Source organism: Otolemur garnettii, unplaced genomic scaffold (assembly GCF_000181295.1).
Source record: "Otolemur garnettii isolate 467f Iridium unplaced genomic scaffold, OtoGar3 scaffold00101, whole genome shotgun sequence".
Lineage (NCBI taxonomy): Eukaryota > Metazoa > Chordata > Mammalia > Primates > Galagidae > Otolemur > Otolemur garnettii.
This window is the reverse complement of record NW_003852496.1, coordinates 5,990,328-6,009,922: the sequence shown is the minus strand read 5'-3', so window position 1 is coordinate 6,009,922 and position 19,595 is coordinate 5,990,328. Positions and strand designations below refer to the sequence as shown.

Below are 19,595 nucleotides of genomic sequence, written 5' to 3'. Positions count from 1 at the left end.
GAGCTCAGAGCAGGCCCCACACATCCCTCTTCCTGTAGAGGGCCAGTCGTTGAAGAATTCTCATGCTTTGGCCTTTGCTTTCTGTGAGAATTACTGAAATGGTGATAGAAAGAGTACCTGGCAACTTCCGGGCTGTGGAGTTGGGCTGCTTGCTTCACCTTTCCCCTAGACGTCAGTCTTCTCACCTATAAAATGGAAATTGTACCCACCTTTAGGGTGGTCAAGATTCGGTGAGATCACACATAGGAAAGCTCATGGCACTGTCTTGATACCTGGTAGGGGATAAGTAAACATTTATTTCTATCCCCAGATCCTGCTGTAGATAGATAAGTAACTCCTGTGAAAGAGATATGAGGTGGCCAACAGTATCCTTTGGAGCCAACCTCCTCGTCCCTGGCAGTGTTCCTGGAATATGTATTCACTCATTTAATAACCACCCATGCAGCATCTCCCGGGGCCATGGCACTGTATTAGCACTGGGGTGGGGGGAGGACAGCAAAATAAATGGACATAGAGCCTGTCCTCGAGAAGCCCTGAATCCCCACCACTCCTTCCTTTCATCAGGCACTTCACTGGGGTTCCTCCTCCTCCTCTCTCTCCAGGCTGATTGACATTGCCCGAAGGCTGGACAAGGCTGAGCGTGAGCCTCTGCTGTTGTGCGCTAGCTACTTCAAGAAGCTGAATAACCCTGGCTATGCTGCCGAGACCTACCTAAAGATGGGAGACCTGAAGTCCCTGGTGCAGCTGCATGTGGAGACTCAGCGCTGGGATGAGGTGAGGAGAAAGTGTGTCTTGTGGGCTGGGGCAGGGGGTCCCACCTGAGCCCTGGGAAACAGGTAGGTAAGTAGAGAGGACATTTGGGGTTTGAATGGAGAGAAGCTGCCCTGATGATAGGATGAACTTTGGAAGTCAGGAGACTCAACTTCAAATCTGTGAGACAGGGTATCTAGGAGGGCCTTTCCATACTAGCTTTCCATTTGTTCGTTCATTCATTCAGAAAATCTTTACTGACTGCCTGCTCTTTGCCAGCCCTATGACAGGCACCAGGGATGTGAATGTTGAAGTGACAGCTCTAGCACCTACTGTTGGTCTGAGCTGCCTCTGACCAGCACCACAGGCTCAGATGCATCTCTATGTGAAGATGCATCTGTGTGACATTTAAAACCTGCAGGGTAGCATTCTGGCAGAAAATGCCATCTCTGCTTCCCAGATACAGACTGTGAGAGCCAGCTGGGGGCCAGCTCTTCCTCTCCATTTTGGGCCCCCACCCCAACTTGGGTTTCTCTAGCATGGTGGGCGGGGAGAAAAATCAGCCAGGCCAGTGTAAGAGATGGCCAGCCTGATGCCTGTGGAAGCACTGATGCAGCTCCCCCTCTATGGCTCAGCTCCCTGGCTCCCTGGGGAGACATCCGTTCACTCTGAGAATTGGGGACCACACCCATGATCCTCACCATGCCCCAGCTACCCATTGTGCCCTATTTTGCAGAGTGATACCAAGGCCTTTTCTGGGTAAAAGTTGTCTAACTCTTGTCTGCCCTCTGAGTGGCTCTATTTGGTGTGGTGACAAGGTCACTGATAAGAAAAGGTGGGGCCGAAGCAAAAATGGCTTCTCAAGGTAAATTTCTCAAGCAGCGTAAATGAGAGCATTTTAGAACCACTTAGTCCTCACTGTACATCAGGCAGACTTTCTTCCATGGCTTGTTTCTGGTTCCCCTGTCATGACAGGTGGTTCTAGGACCTTGGTGAAGCAGTCACTGGGTCCCATAGAACACCAAGCCCACAGTCATCTTTGACAGCTAATAAGCAGTGATGACGATAATGTCAATTCTGTTTCCTTAGGTGTCGCCTGCAATTAAAAGAAATCTGTTTGCAGCGCCACAGGAGCCCACGCAAACCCTCAAAATAAAATGTTTCCGATTTTGTGCCTCTTCTGTGGTCCAGAAACAGACTGTGTTGTTATTGAATCCAGTCACTTGCATATTGCTGTTAATTGCCTTTTGTTTTCAAAGAGCTGATTTGTTTTTGCATTTCTGGGGGTAGTTGAGGGGGGAGGCGCTCTCCCCCTCTGAGTTGTCAGGTTGGCAAAATATGACATCCCTAATGGATTCAGCCAAGTGCCATGTTTTCATGGGGGCTACAGGGGCTGCTTTATTAAGACTGTGTTTGCTCCTCTAGGCCTTTGCTTTGGGTGAGAAGCATCCTGAGTTTAAGGTTGACATCTACGTGCCCTATGCTCAGTGGCTAGCAGAGAATGATCGCTTTGAGGAAGCCCAGAAAGGTAGGCTGTGCACACACTACCACCTTGCAGAAGGGGGAGGGAAGGCACTGCCAAGATACACATTTCAGGAAGGCTGCCACACCCCTCCCATCTGTAGGTCCCAAGATAGGCAACTTGATCCTGGGAATGTGATGTATTTGGTGGTAAAAGACTTTGGACTAGTAAAAAGATTGTGGGCTTTGGCGTCACACACATCCCAGCCATCCCTTGCTACAGGACCTTAGGAGGTGCTGTCTGCTCTCGGAGCCTCTGTGCTGACCAAGCAAAGTGATATGTACTCTGGTGAATCTTCTAGTTCAATCCTCACATCAGTCCTATAGTGGAGGTACCATTAGTATTATTCCCATTTCTCAGATGAGAGAACTGAGGGTTATTTGCCTGAAGTCCCGTAGCTAAGAAGTGGGAGAGAGGTAAGTGGAGCAAGGGGTACAGTGAGGACAAAAAGCAACGATTGCCACAGAGTGCGGCATAGTTTCTTGGCTGAGAATAGAAACTCAGCTTCTGTTCTGGCTCTGATAAATGAGGTGACCACCACTTCTCAGCATTTCCATGGGTAAAATGGGCTGCACTTGAGGTCTGACAGGACCTGAAGTAGGAGCTTTATTTTTGAGACAGAGTTTCAGTATGTTACCCTCGGTAGAGTGCCGTGGCCTCACAGCTCACAGCAACCTCAAACTTTTGGGCTTAAGTGGTTCTTTTGCCTCAGCCTCCCAAGTAGCTGGGACTACAGGCACCTGCCACGACACCTGGCTGTTTTTTTGTTATAGTTGTCGTTGTTTAGCAGGCCTGGGCTAGGTTCGAACCTGCCATCCTTGGTGGATGTGGCCAGCGCCCTAACCACTGAGCTATGGGCGCCAAGCCCAGGTAGGAGCTTTAACAGATAATGTTAATCATAATTTCAAAAATTGACTGTTGTGTCTACGTCAGGCACTGGCTGGGCACTTAACCTACATAACCTTAAATTTTGCCAGCAGCCCTGCAGAGACAAAGAGGCCAAATGTGCTGTGAAAAGTCACAGACCTGGCAAGCAGCAGAGCCAGAATTGGTCAGGATCTGTCCAACTGGGGAACCTGACTCTTCTGTTTTACTGCCTGTTTAGGAAGTCTTCTAATTGAAGTTGGGTGTGTCATATTCCATAGCATCTCATTTACACTTCTATATGGTAACAGTTGCTACCACCGGACACATTGCAGAACAAATGTCTCCCTGTTGGAGCTCCTCAGCTACAATCCCCCATTGAAGGACAGTGTGTTCTCTACTGCTTCAGCATTTCCAGAGCACCCAGTTGCTGAAGTATCTGCATGTTTGGGCAAAACACATCAACCTATCCATCTGTCTGTGTCTGCCCTTCCAAGAATTCATTGCCATAGTAACTTGGTACTCAGACAAGAGATTGGAGATGAGAATCGAACAAAGGCCAGACCTTTTCCTTTGCTAAAGGCAGAGGATTTGGATTATCTGAGTGCCCACATGTGAGCAAATGTCACAGCTACAAGTGCTTCGCTGGCAGCCCCAACATCTGAAGGGGCTGGCCATGTAGTAAGTACTCAGGAGGTTTCTGTTAAATAGATGAAGAGACAATTGAGAAATTTTTTTACTTGCTTTCACAAATATTTGGTTTTGAGAATCAAGCCAGATCTTTCAAGGTTGTCATCAAAAAGCACTCACCCAGTTGAGCTGGGATCACTTCTGTCAGCTTGGGTATTACGCTTTATCTCTCTTACAAAGCCCATTTCATCACTTGTTTTAAAAGGGGATAATATTTTCTTCTTCATAAGTCTGTTGTGAGGATCCAATGAGGTAATTAGTAACAGAAGTGCGTTGTAAATCTCCAAGCCTGATAAAGTGTCAAATCGTCAAATCCTGTTAGTGTCACCTCAGGAGTCACAGCACTTTGCCTTAGAATGGAGGAGGGGGCAGAAAAATTCAATGAAGATGAAGGGGTTTCATCTGTAGACTTCATCCTGGAATTTGGCCCCTGCCTTGCCTTCCCAAAGTTGGTTGCTTTTTCTTAGCCAAAAAGAAGTATATCTCACTGTACTTTTTCAGGACACAGCCTCTATTATTTATAGCCTTCGGCCTGAGAGGCGGCATCCCAGCAACGAAGTGCTGCAGATACTCTGAGAAGTGTCCTACTTCCAAAGCAGCCTCTTACAAGCCCCACAGAATCCTATCCTGTTTCCTGTCTCCCTCCCTAAATTGCACGTGCTTTTGTGCCCCCTGCCCAGCATTCCACAAGGCCGGGCGGCAGGGAGAAGCGGTCAGGGTGTTGGAGCAGCTCACACACAACGCTGTGGTGGAGAGCAGGTTCAATGACGCTGCCTATTATTACTGGATGCTGTCCATGCAGTGCCTTGATATAGCTCAAGGTAAGTCAACATCAGCCAGGCCGCTGTTTTCTCCAACCCCGCTCTGGCACCAAGATAAACATCAAAAGAGCTGGGACGTTTTAATTAAAGCCCTCAGCTTGTTTATTGGATGTATTGTCCATAAGCCTGTCTTGCAGTGGCATAATCTGTTGTGTCATCTTTTTCCAGCTTGCCCATAAGTATAAGAATGGTATGAAGGCTGTCCCGGGGTTACGGTTGGGAGGCCCAGCCCTGCGTCGCTAATTCAGAATGTATGTCTCTCCTGCTATGGGGAGCCCATAGCTGGACCTGGATGAACATTGGTTTAAAAAAATTTAATTAAATGAAAAGATGAGCAAGAGATGGCTTTACAATAACACACTCCAGATTCTCACTCGGCTTGGACAAAAAACCAGTTTGAATGTTGCTTTCTCTCACAAGACTTCCCATGATGCACTGAGGGAATTCTAGAGGCAGAAGGGACAGGGAGATGTTCTTCACTGGACAAGGCCCATGCAGGAGTGGGGGAAACACTGGAATGGAGACCACAGGGTGACTTGCAGCAAGTCACAGTCCTTCTTGGGCTCCATGGGGGTACCCCTGCCCTGCTTCTTCATAATGGTACCGGCAGCCTCAGGGAGCCAGGCTTCTGGTTTGAAAACTGTAAAGCCCACGTGTAAGGTGGCATTTTTCTGTTGTGGCCAGAGGTTTGTGCTTCTGATAAGGAGTGACAGAGGGAAGAGGCACAAAGTGTGAATAAAATGGGTATCTGCTTACCCTTGCCCTGCTGGGATCTTCTGGCCTGTCTGGGTGTCTCCTCGCAGCTGATGCTTCCCCAGTGGAGTGACCTGGGAAGGTCCATTGTAAGATACGAAAGAGCCTGAAAGAAGTGTTCTCAGGCTGTGCCTGGCCATGTGCTCTGCCCAGCTGAGGCTTCACCATTCACTGTACCTTTTGCCCTTCTCCTGGCCTAGCCCCTGTGTTGCAGAAGAACTGGTGCTGGCCACAGTGCTACAAGCGGCCCTTCTGTGGCCAGTGTTGGCCACAGATACTGTCTGACATGTCTTCACCTCTCTCGCCCTACTCCCCCCTGCACACCAGATCCTGGCCAGAAGGATGTAATGCTTGGCAAGTTCCACCACTTCCAGCACCTGGCTGAACTGTACCATGGCTACCACGCCATTCAACGGTACACGGTAAGGTGCCAGGGTAACTCACTGGGCATGACTACTACTGAGGAATCCTAGTCTCCTTTGGAAGGAGAACAAGTTGCCTTTTCTTTGACCATGTACTTGTTTGACATGGAGCAAGCTGTGGGCTTCTGAATTTCAATCCAGAGCTGGGTGGGTCTTTCTAGTTGCTTGGTTCATGCTTTGATGTCTTGAGTAAACTCTAGATTAGCCAGACGAGAGGGATGGGACTTCCAGGGGGACCTCTCCTCTAGAAGGGTGAAAGCCAATGTTATGCTATATGTTCCTGAGCAATTTTTGTTCTCTTTCTGGCCTTTAGTTTCCTTCTTAATAAAACAAGAGGGTTTGTTTGATCTCCAGAGACCCAAATAGTTCTCCTTTTTGACTAAAAAGGAGAACTGATTCCCTGATTCCTCAGATGAAGCCTTTTTAAATCTTTCTGGTGGCAATGGGGAACAGGTGATAGGTTGTCAATGGCCTCTTCAACATGTTTGTCTCTTCAGTCACTCAGCAAATGTTGATTAAGCGCCTATGGTGTGAGCTTATCCTGTTCTGATAAGCTAGGAAGGTGTCAATAGTCATGCTGTATTGATCACTGACCACAGACCAGGCAGTGTGCTGCAGGCTTTGTTGTATCGACTCATTTCATCCTTTCTACCACACCATGAGTGTGGTCATCCCCATCTGACAGATAAAGAGACTGAGGTACTAGACAGAGAGCAGTGCCTGAATCCCAACAGGCTGGCTCCAGAGTCTGTCTCTTAGCTACTCCCTGCCTGTCCCATCTTAGAGAAAGTGAGCTGGCATATGGTTTAAAAGGGGAACTCTTGAGACCTCACATCCCAGCTGCACCGTGGGACCTTGGGCAAGTCATTTATCTTCTCTGTGGCTCTTGTTTCCTTCTGTGTGAAATGCGGATAATAACAGTATGCACTTGATGGAATTGTGGTAAGGATTAAATAAATTAATATTGAAAAAGTATTCGGAAGAGTGCCCAGCACAGTACAACCCTGGGTAAGTGTCTCAGGTAGAGGCTTCACACCAGCTTTCCATGGCTGCTCCCCAAGGCTTAGGTCTCACAGTTCTTGGACCTCTCAAAGACCCTGCCTTCCTCTCTGGGCACTTTCCTCCTAATGTATGTTGACCTCTGGCACATTTTTTACCTCCTGGGAGAGTCTGGAAAGAAATGCTGCTTTGACAGGCTCTACTAGGCCTGCCGTCAGCCCTGTGTTGCCTCTGTTCCCACAGCAGTGTCACTGGTCTCAGGGGACCTCATCTGCCTTTTTGGTGTTTGCTTTCCTAAGAGCTCCTCATGTCTAATAAGGTTTTCACTTGGGGAGAAGCCAACTCAAATGGAGTGCAGACTCAACTTCGGCTTGGAAATCAGGGCCCAGCTCAGTCTATTTACCTGAGTCCCCCTGGAGTCCCACTCTCAGCACCATCCCCCTGAGCTCTCTGCCTGTTCCTCATCCTCCCCACACCTGGGGCACAGGGCTGGGCTCCTCTCTCTGGCAGCTGAGGTCTTCTTCGTTGGTCTATTCCTTCATTCAGCCAGTGCCTGCTGTGACACCGACAGTCCCTGTGATGAGGCCTGGGAACACTAGTGAAATTGACATTGTCCCCTCTCCGAGGAACTCACAGTCTCACAGCAAACAGAATAGTCCTTCAGGGAGAAAGCTTAGAGGTGTGTGAGGAGGTGGTCTCTAAGCCGAGAGGAGGGAGACTGGAAAGATGGTGCAAGGGAAGAGGAGGAGAAGGCGGAGGAGGAAGGGCATTCCTAGCAGAGGTCACAGTGTAGCTGGGTTCAGCATCAAGGCCTGGCAGAGCAGCACGGAAGAATGGGGAGGAAAGTGCTGACTCCTGCCTGGGATGCACAGTGGCATTTTTCCCAGAGGGGAGGCGCTGATCCTAAGAACGCACCCCCCCCACCCAGCCCCCCCACTCCTGTTCTCTCTGAATGTTTCTCAGCTTCCACACCTAGTGTAGTAGGCCCAGAGGCAGGCTTTATGCCAGTTCGTACACTGAAAGGGATTCAGTTTCGGGTTTTCTTGGGTGCTTGGAGATAACAGAGGCTATAGAAATATGGGGACTAAAGAGACAGTGCTGAGCTCTGAGCCAAAGGAGGATAGAGCAAAGTGAGTTGTCAGGAATTAGACCATTAGGGACTAAGGCCTGGGGGCTCAGTGATGACAGGGCCTCCCAGAAAGATCCTTCAGGAAATGTCCATTTAGTACAATGGAAGTGCTCACAAGGGGTGGCTAGCCTGCTTTAATCCTCATCGTTTAAAGCTTTATTAGAAATCTGCAGTTTCAGTTTGCCCACGGTATGCCAGACTCCTTCAAAACAGGGTATTCTAGGCCAGGCACAGTGGCTCATGCCTGTAAACTTAGCACTCTGGGAGGCTGAGGCAGGTGGATCAACTAAGCACTTGAGGTCGAGACCAGCCTGAGCTAGAGTGAGACCCCATTTCTAAAAGTGGCTGGGTGTTGTGGCAGGCGCCTGTAGTCCCAGCTATTTGGGAGGCTGAGGCAAGAGAATCGCTTGAGCCCAAGAGTTTGAGGTTGCTGTGAGCTATGACGGCACTCTATCAGGAGCGACAAAGGGAGATTCTGTCTCAAAAATAAACAGGCTCGGCACCCATAGCACAGTGGTTAAGGCTCCGGCCATAGGCACCCTGACTGGCAGGTTCAAACCTAGCCTGGGCCTACTAAACAACAATGACAACTACGGCCCCCCAAAATAGCCGGGCATTGTGGTGGGCACCTGTATTCCCAGCTACTTGGGAGGCTGAGGCAAGAGAATCGCTTAAGCCCAAGAGTTTGAGATTGCTGTGAGCTGTGATGCCATGGCACTCTACCAAGGGCAACATAGTGAGACTCTGTCTCATAAAAAAATAGAAAAACAAAACAGAATTTCCCCCTAATAGGAAATTCCCTTTAGTGTGCTGGCCTGAGCTTTTCTGGCAGCCTCTAGGTACAGAAGACCAATTAATTTCACTGATGTGTGCTGAGTGCCTCCTGTCAGGGCCTGTGCCAGGTGCCAGGGAAACAGGGATCACCATTTGAGGGACCCCACGTGTGTGTGTGCCTTTATGGTGGAACGTGGGTCAGGCTGTGTTGGGTAGCAAAGATCAAGCATGTAATTTCATGCTGGAAGGGTCAAATGGCTCCATTTAAAGACAGGTTTGTATCAGTTTATATCAGTGGCCATGTCCTAAATTGCATAATAGGTCTTCTCTTTTAGATCTAATTGGAGGCTCAGGGAAATGGAATAATTACCTACCCCAGATGCTTGGGAGAAAGGCATTCTTGGGCTTTGGAATCAAATATGGGTTTGAATCCTAGCTCTGCTGTATTTTAGTCAGTGATGTGGACAAATCATCTCTGGGTATCAATTTCCTTATCAGTACAGTGAGGATAAAAATACTGTCACAAGCTGGGTGTGACGGAACGTGTGTAGACCCAGGTACTCAGGAAGCTGAGGCAGGAAGATCACTTGAGCCCAGAAGTTTGCAGTTACAATGAAATATGACAATACTGCATTCCAGCCTGGATGACAGAGCAATACCCTGTCTCTAACTGCAAAAAGTGCATGCCACAAAACCACATGCGATGGTGGCACACAGTAGGTGCTCAATAAACAAAGCCACCTTTTGCTGGAGTACCTCAGAATTATTGGGGGTAATAAGCTGGCCTAGCCCAGCAGCAGCTGGTTGGATTCAGTCCCTGTGTGCTGTTCTCTCACTGCAGGAGGAGCCGTTCAGTTTCCATCTTCCTGAAACCCTTTTCAACATCTCCAGGTTCCTGCTGCACAGCCTGACCAAGGATACCCCCTTGGGCATCTCTAAAGTGTATCCTTTCTCTCACCCCCACCCTCTGTCCTACCCCTCTTGTCTAATGGCCCCTAGAAGATCTTTCCAGAGCACTTTCCTGGCAGAACTTTCCTTTCTCCAGCAGCCCTCAGGGAAGAGAGCTAGCTTGCCCCCCACTGCTGTTTTGCTGTAGAAGAGGCTCAGCCAGGGGGCCAAGGGGCTGGTGCCAAGAGAAGATTAGTTTTCAGGGCTCTCTGGGCTGAGCCCAGCAATGGCTCTCTGGCCAACACACTATCCCAAGCCCTTCCAGAATCCACAGATAAAGCTTTAGCCAAAATGGAGGAAGCACCCAGCATTCAGGCTTGGAATCTTGGGCACTTCCACAGGTTGGGGAGTGGGAAGGGTTTGTTCAGCCCAAGTATACAGACCACCTGCTGTGCTCACCAGGTGACAAAGCTGCCATCTCCTGAGGGAGGTAACAAGTCAAGGCCTGGTTCAGTGGATGTGTGCTGTGTCCAAGGGTGGAATAAAGGTCGGGCCCTGGGCAGGGAAGACTGCCTGCAGAAGGTAATGTCCATCTTGCAGGCTGAGGTAGCCAGGGAAGGTGGTAGAAGGGGTTGTTCCTGAGGAGGACCAGCGCGTGGAAAGGCACAGAGGTGGAAGTGTGGTGTGTGGGAAGGCCCGGCCCGAGTGAGGTCCACTGAGGGGCAGGAAGCAGAAAAGGGGCTGAAGAGCTGGAGCAGCCCAAAACCATCAAGAAATGGCTAAAGTCTTGGAGATCTTTTGAAAGTCATAAAAGATATAATTATCCCTATCTTGTAAATCTCACTGTTCTCTTAGCCCTACCTTCTTTTCTTTTTTCTGTTTTTTTTTGGGTGGGGGGGGTTGTTTGTTTTTTTTTTTTTTTTTGAAACAGAGTCTCACTATGTCTCCCTCGGTAGAGTGTGGCATCACAGCTCACAGTAACCTCAGACTCCTCGGCTTAAGCGATTCTCTTGCCTCAGCCTACCAAGTAGTTGGGACTACAGGCGCCTGCCATAACACCCAACTATTTTTTGTTGCAGTTGTCATTGTTGTTTAGCAGGCCTGGACCAGGTTTGAACCCTCCAGCCTTGTTATATGTGGCTGGAGCCCTAGCGCCCTAGCCGCTGAGGTACAGGCCCTGAGCCCCTACCTTCTTTCTATAAGGAAAACCCCCTCCCAGGAGAGAGCCCTGACCTGCTGTTGGTGTGAATTGGCCTCCCTAAAAGGTTCCAGGCCCATCATTTACATTTCAGGGAAAATTCCCCCAGGGCAGGAGACATCTTCACTAACTCAGACCCCTGCTGACAGCCCAGTCCAAGTGGCCCCAAACGAGATCACAGCCATACCCATAGGGCCTCAGTACCTATACCCACACTTTCCAGCAAGTTCTATTCAAGTTAGCAGAATTTGATTGAACCTCTTCCCCAAGCCTCACCCTGTGTCTTCCAGTGAGGACCTGGAAACGGGACATGACACAGTCCCTGGCTTTTGGGAGTCATAGTAGAGGCACAGAAAAGAAAACTCACCTCCACAGAGCTGCTGCAGGTGGAGGGGCCACAGTACAGGGTCAGCCAAGCAGGGGAGGCCAGAAGCTGATGTGATCTGACATCAGAACCTCAGGCCAAGGACCTCAGAGGGGGGCCCCAGAGAACAGGTGAGGCTACTGCCCAGAAATCACCCAGAAGGCCCTTGGTGAAGTGCAGGCAGGCAGAGCACTGCACGCCCAGTGGCCTCTGTGAGCTGGGCCTGAGGGTGGCTCCCCAGCATGGGACCAGGCCCCACCTGGCAAGGCTGGAGCAGAGGGCACTTATGCTAGGTATCTTAGGGCCTGACTGGTAGGCTTAGTAAGGCAAGAAGAGCCATTCTGGCCTGGTCCAAAATGAGCCATCAGCTGGCCCAGAGAACCTAAGCAAAGTTAAAATATTAATGGAAACTGCACTGTTTTTATCTCTGGAAAAATCCCTGGGCCTTGCTAGCTGAGAAATACATTTCCATCTCACAAATAAGCAAAGAATTCCTCAGGCTCCTTCCTGTGCCCTCCTGGCATGAGCACAAGCTGTATTGCAGTATGAGACTCACTCCAGGGGCAGGCAGTGTCAGCTCTTGGGTTTGGGGGTGGCCTCGTTATCCTTAACTCTTGTCGATGGCAGGAATACTCTCTTCACCCTGGCCAAGCAGAGCAGGGCCCTGGGTGCCTACAAGCTGGCCCGGCATGCCTACGACAAGCTGCAGGGCCTGCAGATCCCTGCCAGGTTCCAGAAGTCCATTGAGCTGGGCAGCCTGACCATCCGCTCGAAGCCCTTCCATGACAGCGAGGTAAGGATGTGGCCCCTCGAAGGGGGAGCGCCTCCTTCTCTCTTTTTGGGACATCTGAAGATTTCTTGCCTGGCCTGGGTTCTGTTTGAAAAAAATGGATGCCACACTTCAAGGCTCCATGCCCTCCACCCCTGCCTAAGCCTTGGCTTGCCAACTCCTCTTGCTCTCCCTCTCCTCTCTGTTCTCGCAGCCCCAGCCCCTAGCCCAGAGTCTGGCTGCCCCTGTGTCCTAGCCTTCCTCCAGGCTCCTTCCACACCTCCACCACCAGGCACCTCTGTGCCCAGGCATCTCCCTCTGCACCCTGGGCCTGGTTGGTGGGCTGGCCCTCATCTAGGAACCAGGTAATGGCTCTCCAGTAAATCCTCCCTGCAGTATCTGCAGCCGGCTTCTGTGCCCCAGCCTGCTTTCCCTCAGCCTCGCCAGCTGCTCTTTCTCACAGCCCCTCTTCTGAGCTCAGAGCAGGAAGTTGGCATCAGACAGACCTGCATTCGAATCCTAGCTCCATTTCCTAGCTTTGTCTCAATCTATCTGAGCCTTGATTTCTCTCTCTTAACAAATGGGGACCTGTGTAATACCTTTCCCACAAATAGTGGTGAGGATACATGAACCAGTACAGTGGCTGCAGCATGGTAAGTGGCTGGTAATTGGTGGCAGTGGTTATTGTTGCTGCCATCAGGACAACAGAGCCCTGCCTGTGAAGGAGGCATCTCAGGCAGTGGGCCCAGGTGACAGGGCTGCAGATATTTCTGTAGGCCTTTGTCTGGCTTCACCACAGCACAACCCCAGGGCCCACCTCGGCTTGTCCTTTTGGCCAGCAGGGACAATGGCAGTTTTCCAGACTGGGCCCAGACCCAGTGCCTCCTCCCTGCCCACCCAGGTGGCTTTTCCTCTTCCCGGGGGAGGAGGGAGAAGAGGACATGTGTCTGCTCCTGGTGTGGCCCTTGGGCAGGCTGTGGTGCATGTGTTTTGTAGGAGCTGGTGCCCTTGTGCTACCGCTGCTCCACCAACAACCCGCTGCTCAACAATCTGGGCAATGTGTGCGTGAACTGCCGCCAGCCCTTTGTCTTCTCTGCCTCTTCCTACGGTGAGTCCTTGCGGCCATGCACAGGGACGAGGCGTCTGGGGACGACTGGCTTACTACACTGCTTACTGACCATAAGATGTTAGATAAGACCCAAAGGTCTCCAAGTGGCCTTGTTTATAAATTGGGGACAGTGTGGCACTCACCCTGCATGACACAAAGTCACTTTTGGCACCCACTTCTTGGAACATGGTGCGGGACTTTGTGTAATAAAGTGCCCCAGGAGTAGAGGCTGTGGCCGTGCACTCAGACTGGGAGGGTGGGGTGGGCATTCAGGGCCCAGCCCCTTGCTGGTAGCTGAGCACAGGCTGCATAGGCAGAGGTAGAAGCCTGCCAGTGGGGAAGGAACTCCACCTTCTCCCTCACGCCACCTTGCCACCAGCCTCCTCAGCCTTCTCTCTGTCCCTTTGCCCTCCAGAGGTGCTGCACCTGGTGGAGTTCTACCTGGAGGAGGGCATCACTGATGAGGAGGCTGTCTCCCTCATTGACCTGGAGGCACCAAGGCCCAAGCGGGAGAACAAATGGCAAGAAATCAGGAACAATGGTATCCTGTGCCCTAGGCCTGGGGCCAAGGTGGCAGGCAGAAGGGGCAAGCCTGGTGGTGGTGGTGTGGGGTGACAGCCACTGCTGAGCCTCGCTGTGTGGCCCCGGAGAGATTACAGAGGCCCACATGGGGGCAGGGGTGGGGGAGGCAAGTGGTTTGTTGGTCTGCCCCGTGCCTTGTCCTGTGAGGGTCTGCCACCTGCCTCACCTCCTAAAACGCACTGGCCATGCTTCTGGCCATACAGAGCTTCTAAGTGGCCAACACAGTATGTGATGTCCATATTGGTGGCCCTCTCTCCTGGTCAGGTCACTTTTATTTGTAAGTGACAGAAACCATGACACAGAGAGGCTAGACAAGCAAAAGCGTGTAAAGCCTAGCAGTGGAAGCCCGTGGATCTGGTGCTCGCTGCATGCGTTTGGGCAGTCTCTGGTTTTCTTGGCTCTGCTATCCAGGAAGCCATTTGCTGATGAAGAGAAACAAAACTCGTGTCTACCCCACAGGCTAACTACCGGCACCATCAGATGTTCAGGCCAGGTGGTGACTGATGTGTCCATTCTCCCTGGGCCTGCCTCTGTCACATCAGTTCCTTCACGGAGGGGGTGGCTTCTGGGGGCCTCCAGGCTAGCCTGATTTGGCCTCAGGGTCTGCTGGAGCTCTTACCCCTTCTGTTCTATGAAGTGTGACCTCAGGCTGTCTTGAGTACTGCAGACTCCATGGGGACTGCTGAGTGTTTCTCCAGGAATATTGAGCCTGCTGGCCATGCTTTCCAGTGGAGACCATCCTTTCTCTCTCACTTGCAGGCCTCTGCCTGCCAACCCACAGGAGCCATGGCCTGTGTGGGGAGGTGGTTAAGGGCAGCAGGGGCCTAGCAGAACTCCTTTCCCCGCTCCCCAGCCTGTGCACTGGGGTCAGCTCCTTCCTGGCCCATGTCCCCTCTGTTCATCTACCTGGAAACCCATGGGCTGAGCTCTTGTGAGTCTTAACACGTTGAGTGGAGGATGGGGCCTAGTCCCTGCTTGGCCTCAGTTTCCATCCTTGACCAGACCCTTCCAGATTCCCAGACTCTGCGACTAGACGAGACCATGGACTCCCTGGGAGATGACCCTTTCACGGCAAAGCTGAGCTTTGAGGTGAGGTGCCTCTCTGAGTGTCGGCTGCTGAGGTGTTCTGTGGCAGGGCAGTCCCAGGTCCTTTCTGTGCACACAGCAACCTTCAACTAGAGGTTACGACCAAGGAGGATTGGCCAGAACGTCCAAATGTGGCTGCCTGAGGGAGGGGCAGGACCCAGGGGATTGGGAGCCAGGGCTACCCTGAGGCCATGGGTGCCATTGAGAAGGCAGTTGGCATGAGGAGGAGCTTGTCACTGTGATGAGGTCCTCCCAGGTCACCCCCAAAGACCCCAGGATCATGGTGCACATAAACTTGTTACCATGGCCAAGTGAGGGCACCAGTACCTTAAGTCCCTCCCGCCCGCCCCCACAGCAGGGTGGCTCGGAATTTGTGCCCGTGGTGGTGAGCCGGTCGGTGCTGCGCTCCATGAGCCGCCGGGACGTCCTCATCAAGCGCTGGCCCCCGCCCCTGAAGTGGCAGTACTTCCGCTCGCTGCTGCCCGACGCCTCCATCACCATGTGCCCCTCCTGCTTCCAGGTACCATGCTCACTGCCAGCAGCCCACCTGTGCTTCTCTCTGCTGCTTTCCATTTTCCACGGGTCCCTCTAGGGAGGCCAGGCCTCCGGGGGGAACAGCGCTATTGAGTTCTGCAGGGCCATAGCCATGGAGCCAAGTTAGGGGAAAAGGTTGGGTTGTCCCCATTGCTTGCCACGTTCTGTCCGGAGTTGGACTTCACCTGACCTGTGCTGTCTGCAGCTGCCCCAAATCCAGGAGGACAGGGCAAGAGTGGTGTGCCTTTGGCCTTCATTCAGAAAAGTGTGTCTCAGCACCCCCTCCCCTTTCCCTCTCTGGTCCCTCAAAGGTGCTGCCAGGTCCTTTGTTTCTAGCGCTGCCTCTCTGGCAAGCCTGCTTCCCTTTGGGGCAGCTTGTCAGGCCCCAGGCACAGGGCTGTTGGCTGTCTCTCCTCAGATGTTCCACTCGGAGGACTACGAGCTGCTGGTGCTTCAGCACACCTGCTGCCCCTACTGCCGCAGGCCCATCGACGACCCCAGCCCGTGACCAGTGCCCTGCGGACCACCTGCTTGCTTCCTTTGGTGTCTTGTTGTCCACCGTGTTACGGAAGGAAAGAAGGAGTTAAACTGTCAGCGTGTGTCTTCTGCCCGGATGAAGTTTGTGTTTTAGGGAGGGGCCTTATGTAACCACGGAATTCCTATTTATGGCATCTCATGCCTTGTAAATAGCACCAGGAGATGGGGAAGAGAATGTACATATCTTTTCTAAGGAAAAAAATCTGTTACTTTCATAACGGCTCTGAGTTGTTCACAGCAGCCTGCTGGAGTCCACAGATCTGTCAGACCGTTAACACGTACACTTTGCCAACAGATTGCCTCAATAATGACAAATAAAAAGGCTACTTATTTTCATCAGTGTCTGCATTTTAGCAAATCTTCATATTGTCTGCAACTTAATTTCCTTATGCAAAAGTGCACCTGTTTCTAATTTGATCCGAAAGGAACATTACATTTGTGTGCTCTTAAAATTTAATCTAATCGAATGGCAATATGGGAAGGGGTAGGCAAGTGGGTATTCTTTTGTTTATTTATATTGGTTTAATGGGCATCCATCTTGATAAGGAAATAAAATACCTGGCTTCAAAGAAGATGGCAAAGAGGTCAAAATAAAGGCTCCTGTGTGGGAACCTGGTCAAGGGCTCCTCTCCTCTGCTCTGGAGCCTCCCTCCTCCTGCCACCTTCCCCAGCCTCAGAGAGGGTCCCCAGCCAGCTAAGGGAAAGGCTTTCAACTCCCTGCAGCTTCTTTGCAAGTGGGTTCCATTTGAGACTCCAGCCCACCATTGGGGCCTTCAGTGTCCAGTCCAGCAGGTCGGGGGCTAGGAGGGCAGCAAATGAGAGGCTGGGGAAGGAGCATGCACATTTATTGGGGCCTTTTCTGCGCCTGCCACCTTTCCCATGTTGTCTCAGTCCTCACATCTCTATGAAGGAGGAGCTGTGACTTCCAGGGAAGCTGGGGCCCTGAGGGAGAGGTCCTGCTCCCCTCACCCATGCCCTCTCTTTCGGAGGGGTTCTGCAAAGCCTGAGAGCAGCTGGATGCCCGCAGGAGAAAGAGGACTGGGCTATCAGGGGCCACACTGAAAGCCGCCTCTTGTGATGCAATATGGACACATTACAATTCATCTGTGAGGAGAGCAGGGCGGGACAAATGTGCCACTGGAGAGACCTGAGGCCTAGAGAGAAGTGACCCTGCCCCAGCCCAGCCCAGCCCTTCCTCCCTTGGCTTCTCTCTTTGGAGACAGAGGAAATTAAAGAAAGGGAGCCAGACAGTTGTGCCAACAGAACTCCTCCATTGAGTGTCTAATTACTTAGGATCATGCATGCTCTCTCACTCGCTAAACATTTATTAATGTGTTAGGATTTCCATTAGCGTGTTACTTGAACTGAAATCATTTGCATATGGCTGGGAAAAAGAAGGGAACAGGAAAAGAAAACAGCTCCCGCTCTCCAACAGTCAATCACAGTGACAGATCAGATGGTCCCTGGCTAGAGGCAGGGGGAGGGGACCCTGCCAGAGACTGCAGCATCCTCCGTGACCCAGGGCAAGCCAAGCTCAGGGGGCCTGAGTCTGGCCACAGCTCTCATTCAGCTGAGCAGCCACTGAGTTCCGGGCACCCTCTGGGCTTCACTGCATGTCATCCTCAGGAGACTCCAAGGCTGCCCATCATGCAGAGATGGCACTGAGGCTCAGCAACATTCTCCTTTCTTTCATTCAACAAATACTCACTGAGCCAAGATAGGACACAAACCCAAAAGCACATGAGTGCTGTGTTCTGCTGCTCTCCCGTCCGTGTCCGGTCTGGGTCTTGCCAAGGCCCAGGGCTCTCTCTGAGGTTCACCTTCCCCACCCCTTCCCCAGCTCTGGCACAGGTGCTGGCGTCAGTCTGAGTCTGTGAAGGGTCTCGGTGATGACCCTATCGAGCCTTCATGTGATGAGGAAGGCACCATAGGGATCGGGAGATGCCCATTTAACTAAGGGGAGACTGAGGCCCAGGGAGAGGAGTGACTGCTAGAAGCTGCACAACATGGAAGTGGTTTGGGCTGGGCCATGGCGCTGAGCCTGTCTCTGAGTGTGCAACATGGTGGCCACATTCTTGGAAGGAGGAAGTGAGGATGAGGAGGATTGGGCAACTTTAACCCTCCCTCTGCCAGCAAGTGTCTTTGGACCTGGGCGTCCGATCTCTCTCCAGCAAGGCTGTGAAGCTGGAGCTCCTTGTGGCTCTCACAGGTGGGCAGGTGCCCCTTCCCCGAGGTTTCTGCTGTGTCTCTTCCCTGGTGCAGGCTCTGTACACCCATGGCAGAGGTGAGCTGGGCAGATAAGAGGCTCAGCAGAGGTCCCACAGGTGGGGCATTTAGCCCCAGAAGCCCTGGCTCTCTTTCACCCAGACTCCAGAACAGGTTTCTAGAATGGAAAATTGGTCACGCCCCTCCCTGCTTGTCACTGTAGGGGCTCCACACTGCCAGCCAGCTCTTAGACCTGGCCTCCATCCCTGCCGGCCCTAATGCCTCCACACCCCTCTGGCCCCTCCCCGCTGCCCGGCATGGGCCACTCTTCCAAGGCTGGCCGCTCTGGTCCACCTCCTGTTCCCCTGGGCCCCCCAGGCACTGGGGCAGGGAACAAACTCCTGTCTCCCACAGCTCTTAGTTTTTCCCTGTCTGCTGCCCCTGAGACTGGGAGCTGCTCGAGGGCAGGGACTATCAGGTCCATTCCAGTGCCCAGCCCTGGGTCTGGGCGCATAGAAGGAGTTTGGGAAATGGCAGGGTAGAAGGGAAAGAGGAAGAGGGAAGGAGGGTTGGTCTGTCTCCTTCCCTTACTCTCTCTTGACATTCATAGCTCAGCCTAAGGCCACACATTTGGTGACGCAGCCAGGTGGGGCTAAGCTGGTGGCAGTAGGGGTTGGGGGGAAGGAAGGAAGAGGAGGAGGAGGAGGCTGCTGACCCAGCAGCTCCTTTCCTGCAGACGCTTAAGAGCTATTTGTGCATTGCCAGCTAAGCTCCTAATCTTCTCAGCAGTCAGAGCCCTGTATCTGGTCTCCCAGTGGCCTGGAGCTCAGGCACCTCAAGATGGCTGCGCCTGTCTTCAGAGACAGTTGACCCCAGAGCCCTGTCCTCATGGCTCCTCCCCAGCTCAACCAAGGGGGAGCCCAAGAAGCCCATGGCCCAGAAAGTCTCCCTAAACTCTGACTTGGGAACCAGCCACCCTATGGTCCCTCTGCCCCCACGCGAGGGAGTGCTAGTCAGGCCAGTTCAAATCCCAGATTTGAGGGACTCAAACTCAACACTCACACTCGGATTTCCAAGTATCAGAAGGGAGTGGCGCCTGCCTCACAGGGCTGGGGAGGGGTGGTTCACTCAACCAACAAGCATTTATTGAGCATTACCGTGGGCAGCAAGCTTGGGTGGGCCATGAAAGGCCACCACTGTGTTCTAGAGAGACAGGCAGTCGGTCAGCATGAGTAGCCTATAGCAACCAAACAGTGGGTGGCTTGGTGCATAGGGACTGGGGGAAGGTCTCTTCCAGGACGAGTGAGAGCAGAGACCTGAAGGAGACTCAAGAAGAGATTAATACTGTCAGCAACACACACATATCTCTTTTTTTTTAGACAGAGCCTCAAGCTGTCCCCCTGGGTAGAGTGCTGTGGCATTGCAGCTCACAGCAATCTCCAACTCCTGGGCTCAAGCCATTCTCCTGCCTCTGCCTCCCTAGTAGCTGGAATTACAGGTGCCCGCCACAACGCCTGGCTATTTTTTGGTTGTAGCCGTTATTGTTGTTTGGCGGGCCTGGGCTGGATTCGAACCGACCACCTCAGGTGTATGTGGCTGG

General features: G+C 52.1%; 1 protein-coding gene across 1 annotated transcript in view; it reads left to right on the top strand.

The window, feature by feature from the left end:
* The window catches only part of IFT122 (intraflagellar transport 122), an 85,607-nt gene extending 69,522 nt beyond the window's left edge, over positions 1-16,085 (top strand). The window contains exons 20-30 of the mRNA XM_003796230.3: positions 603-774; positions 2,176-2,278; positions 4,507-4,647; positions 5,728-5,822; positions 9,566-9,666; positions 11,802-11,967; positions 12,940-13,051; positions 13,467-13,592; positions 14,646-14,722; positions 15,075-15,239; positions 15,672-16,085. Of these exons, the coding sequence (XP_003796278.1) occupies positions 603-774; positions 2,176-2,278; positions 4,507-4,647; positions 5,728-5,822; positions 9,566-9,666; positions 11,802-11,967; positions 12,940-13,051; positions 13,467-13,592; positions 14,646-14,722; positions 15,075-15,239; positions 15,672-15,761 (1,348 nt within the window). The 3' untranslated portion in view covers positions 15,762-16,085. The remainder of the gene's footprint in view (positions 1-602; positions 775-2,175; positions 2,279-4,506; positions 4,648-5,727; positions 5,823-9,565; positions 9,667-11,801; positions 11,968-12,939; positions 13,052-13,466; positions 13,593-14,645; positions 14,723-15,074; positions 15,240-15,671) is intronic.
* Positions 16,086-19,595: the final 3,510 nt, after the last annotated feature.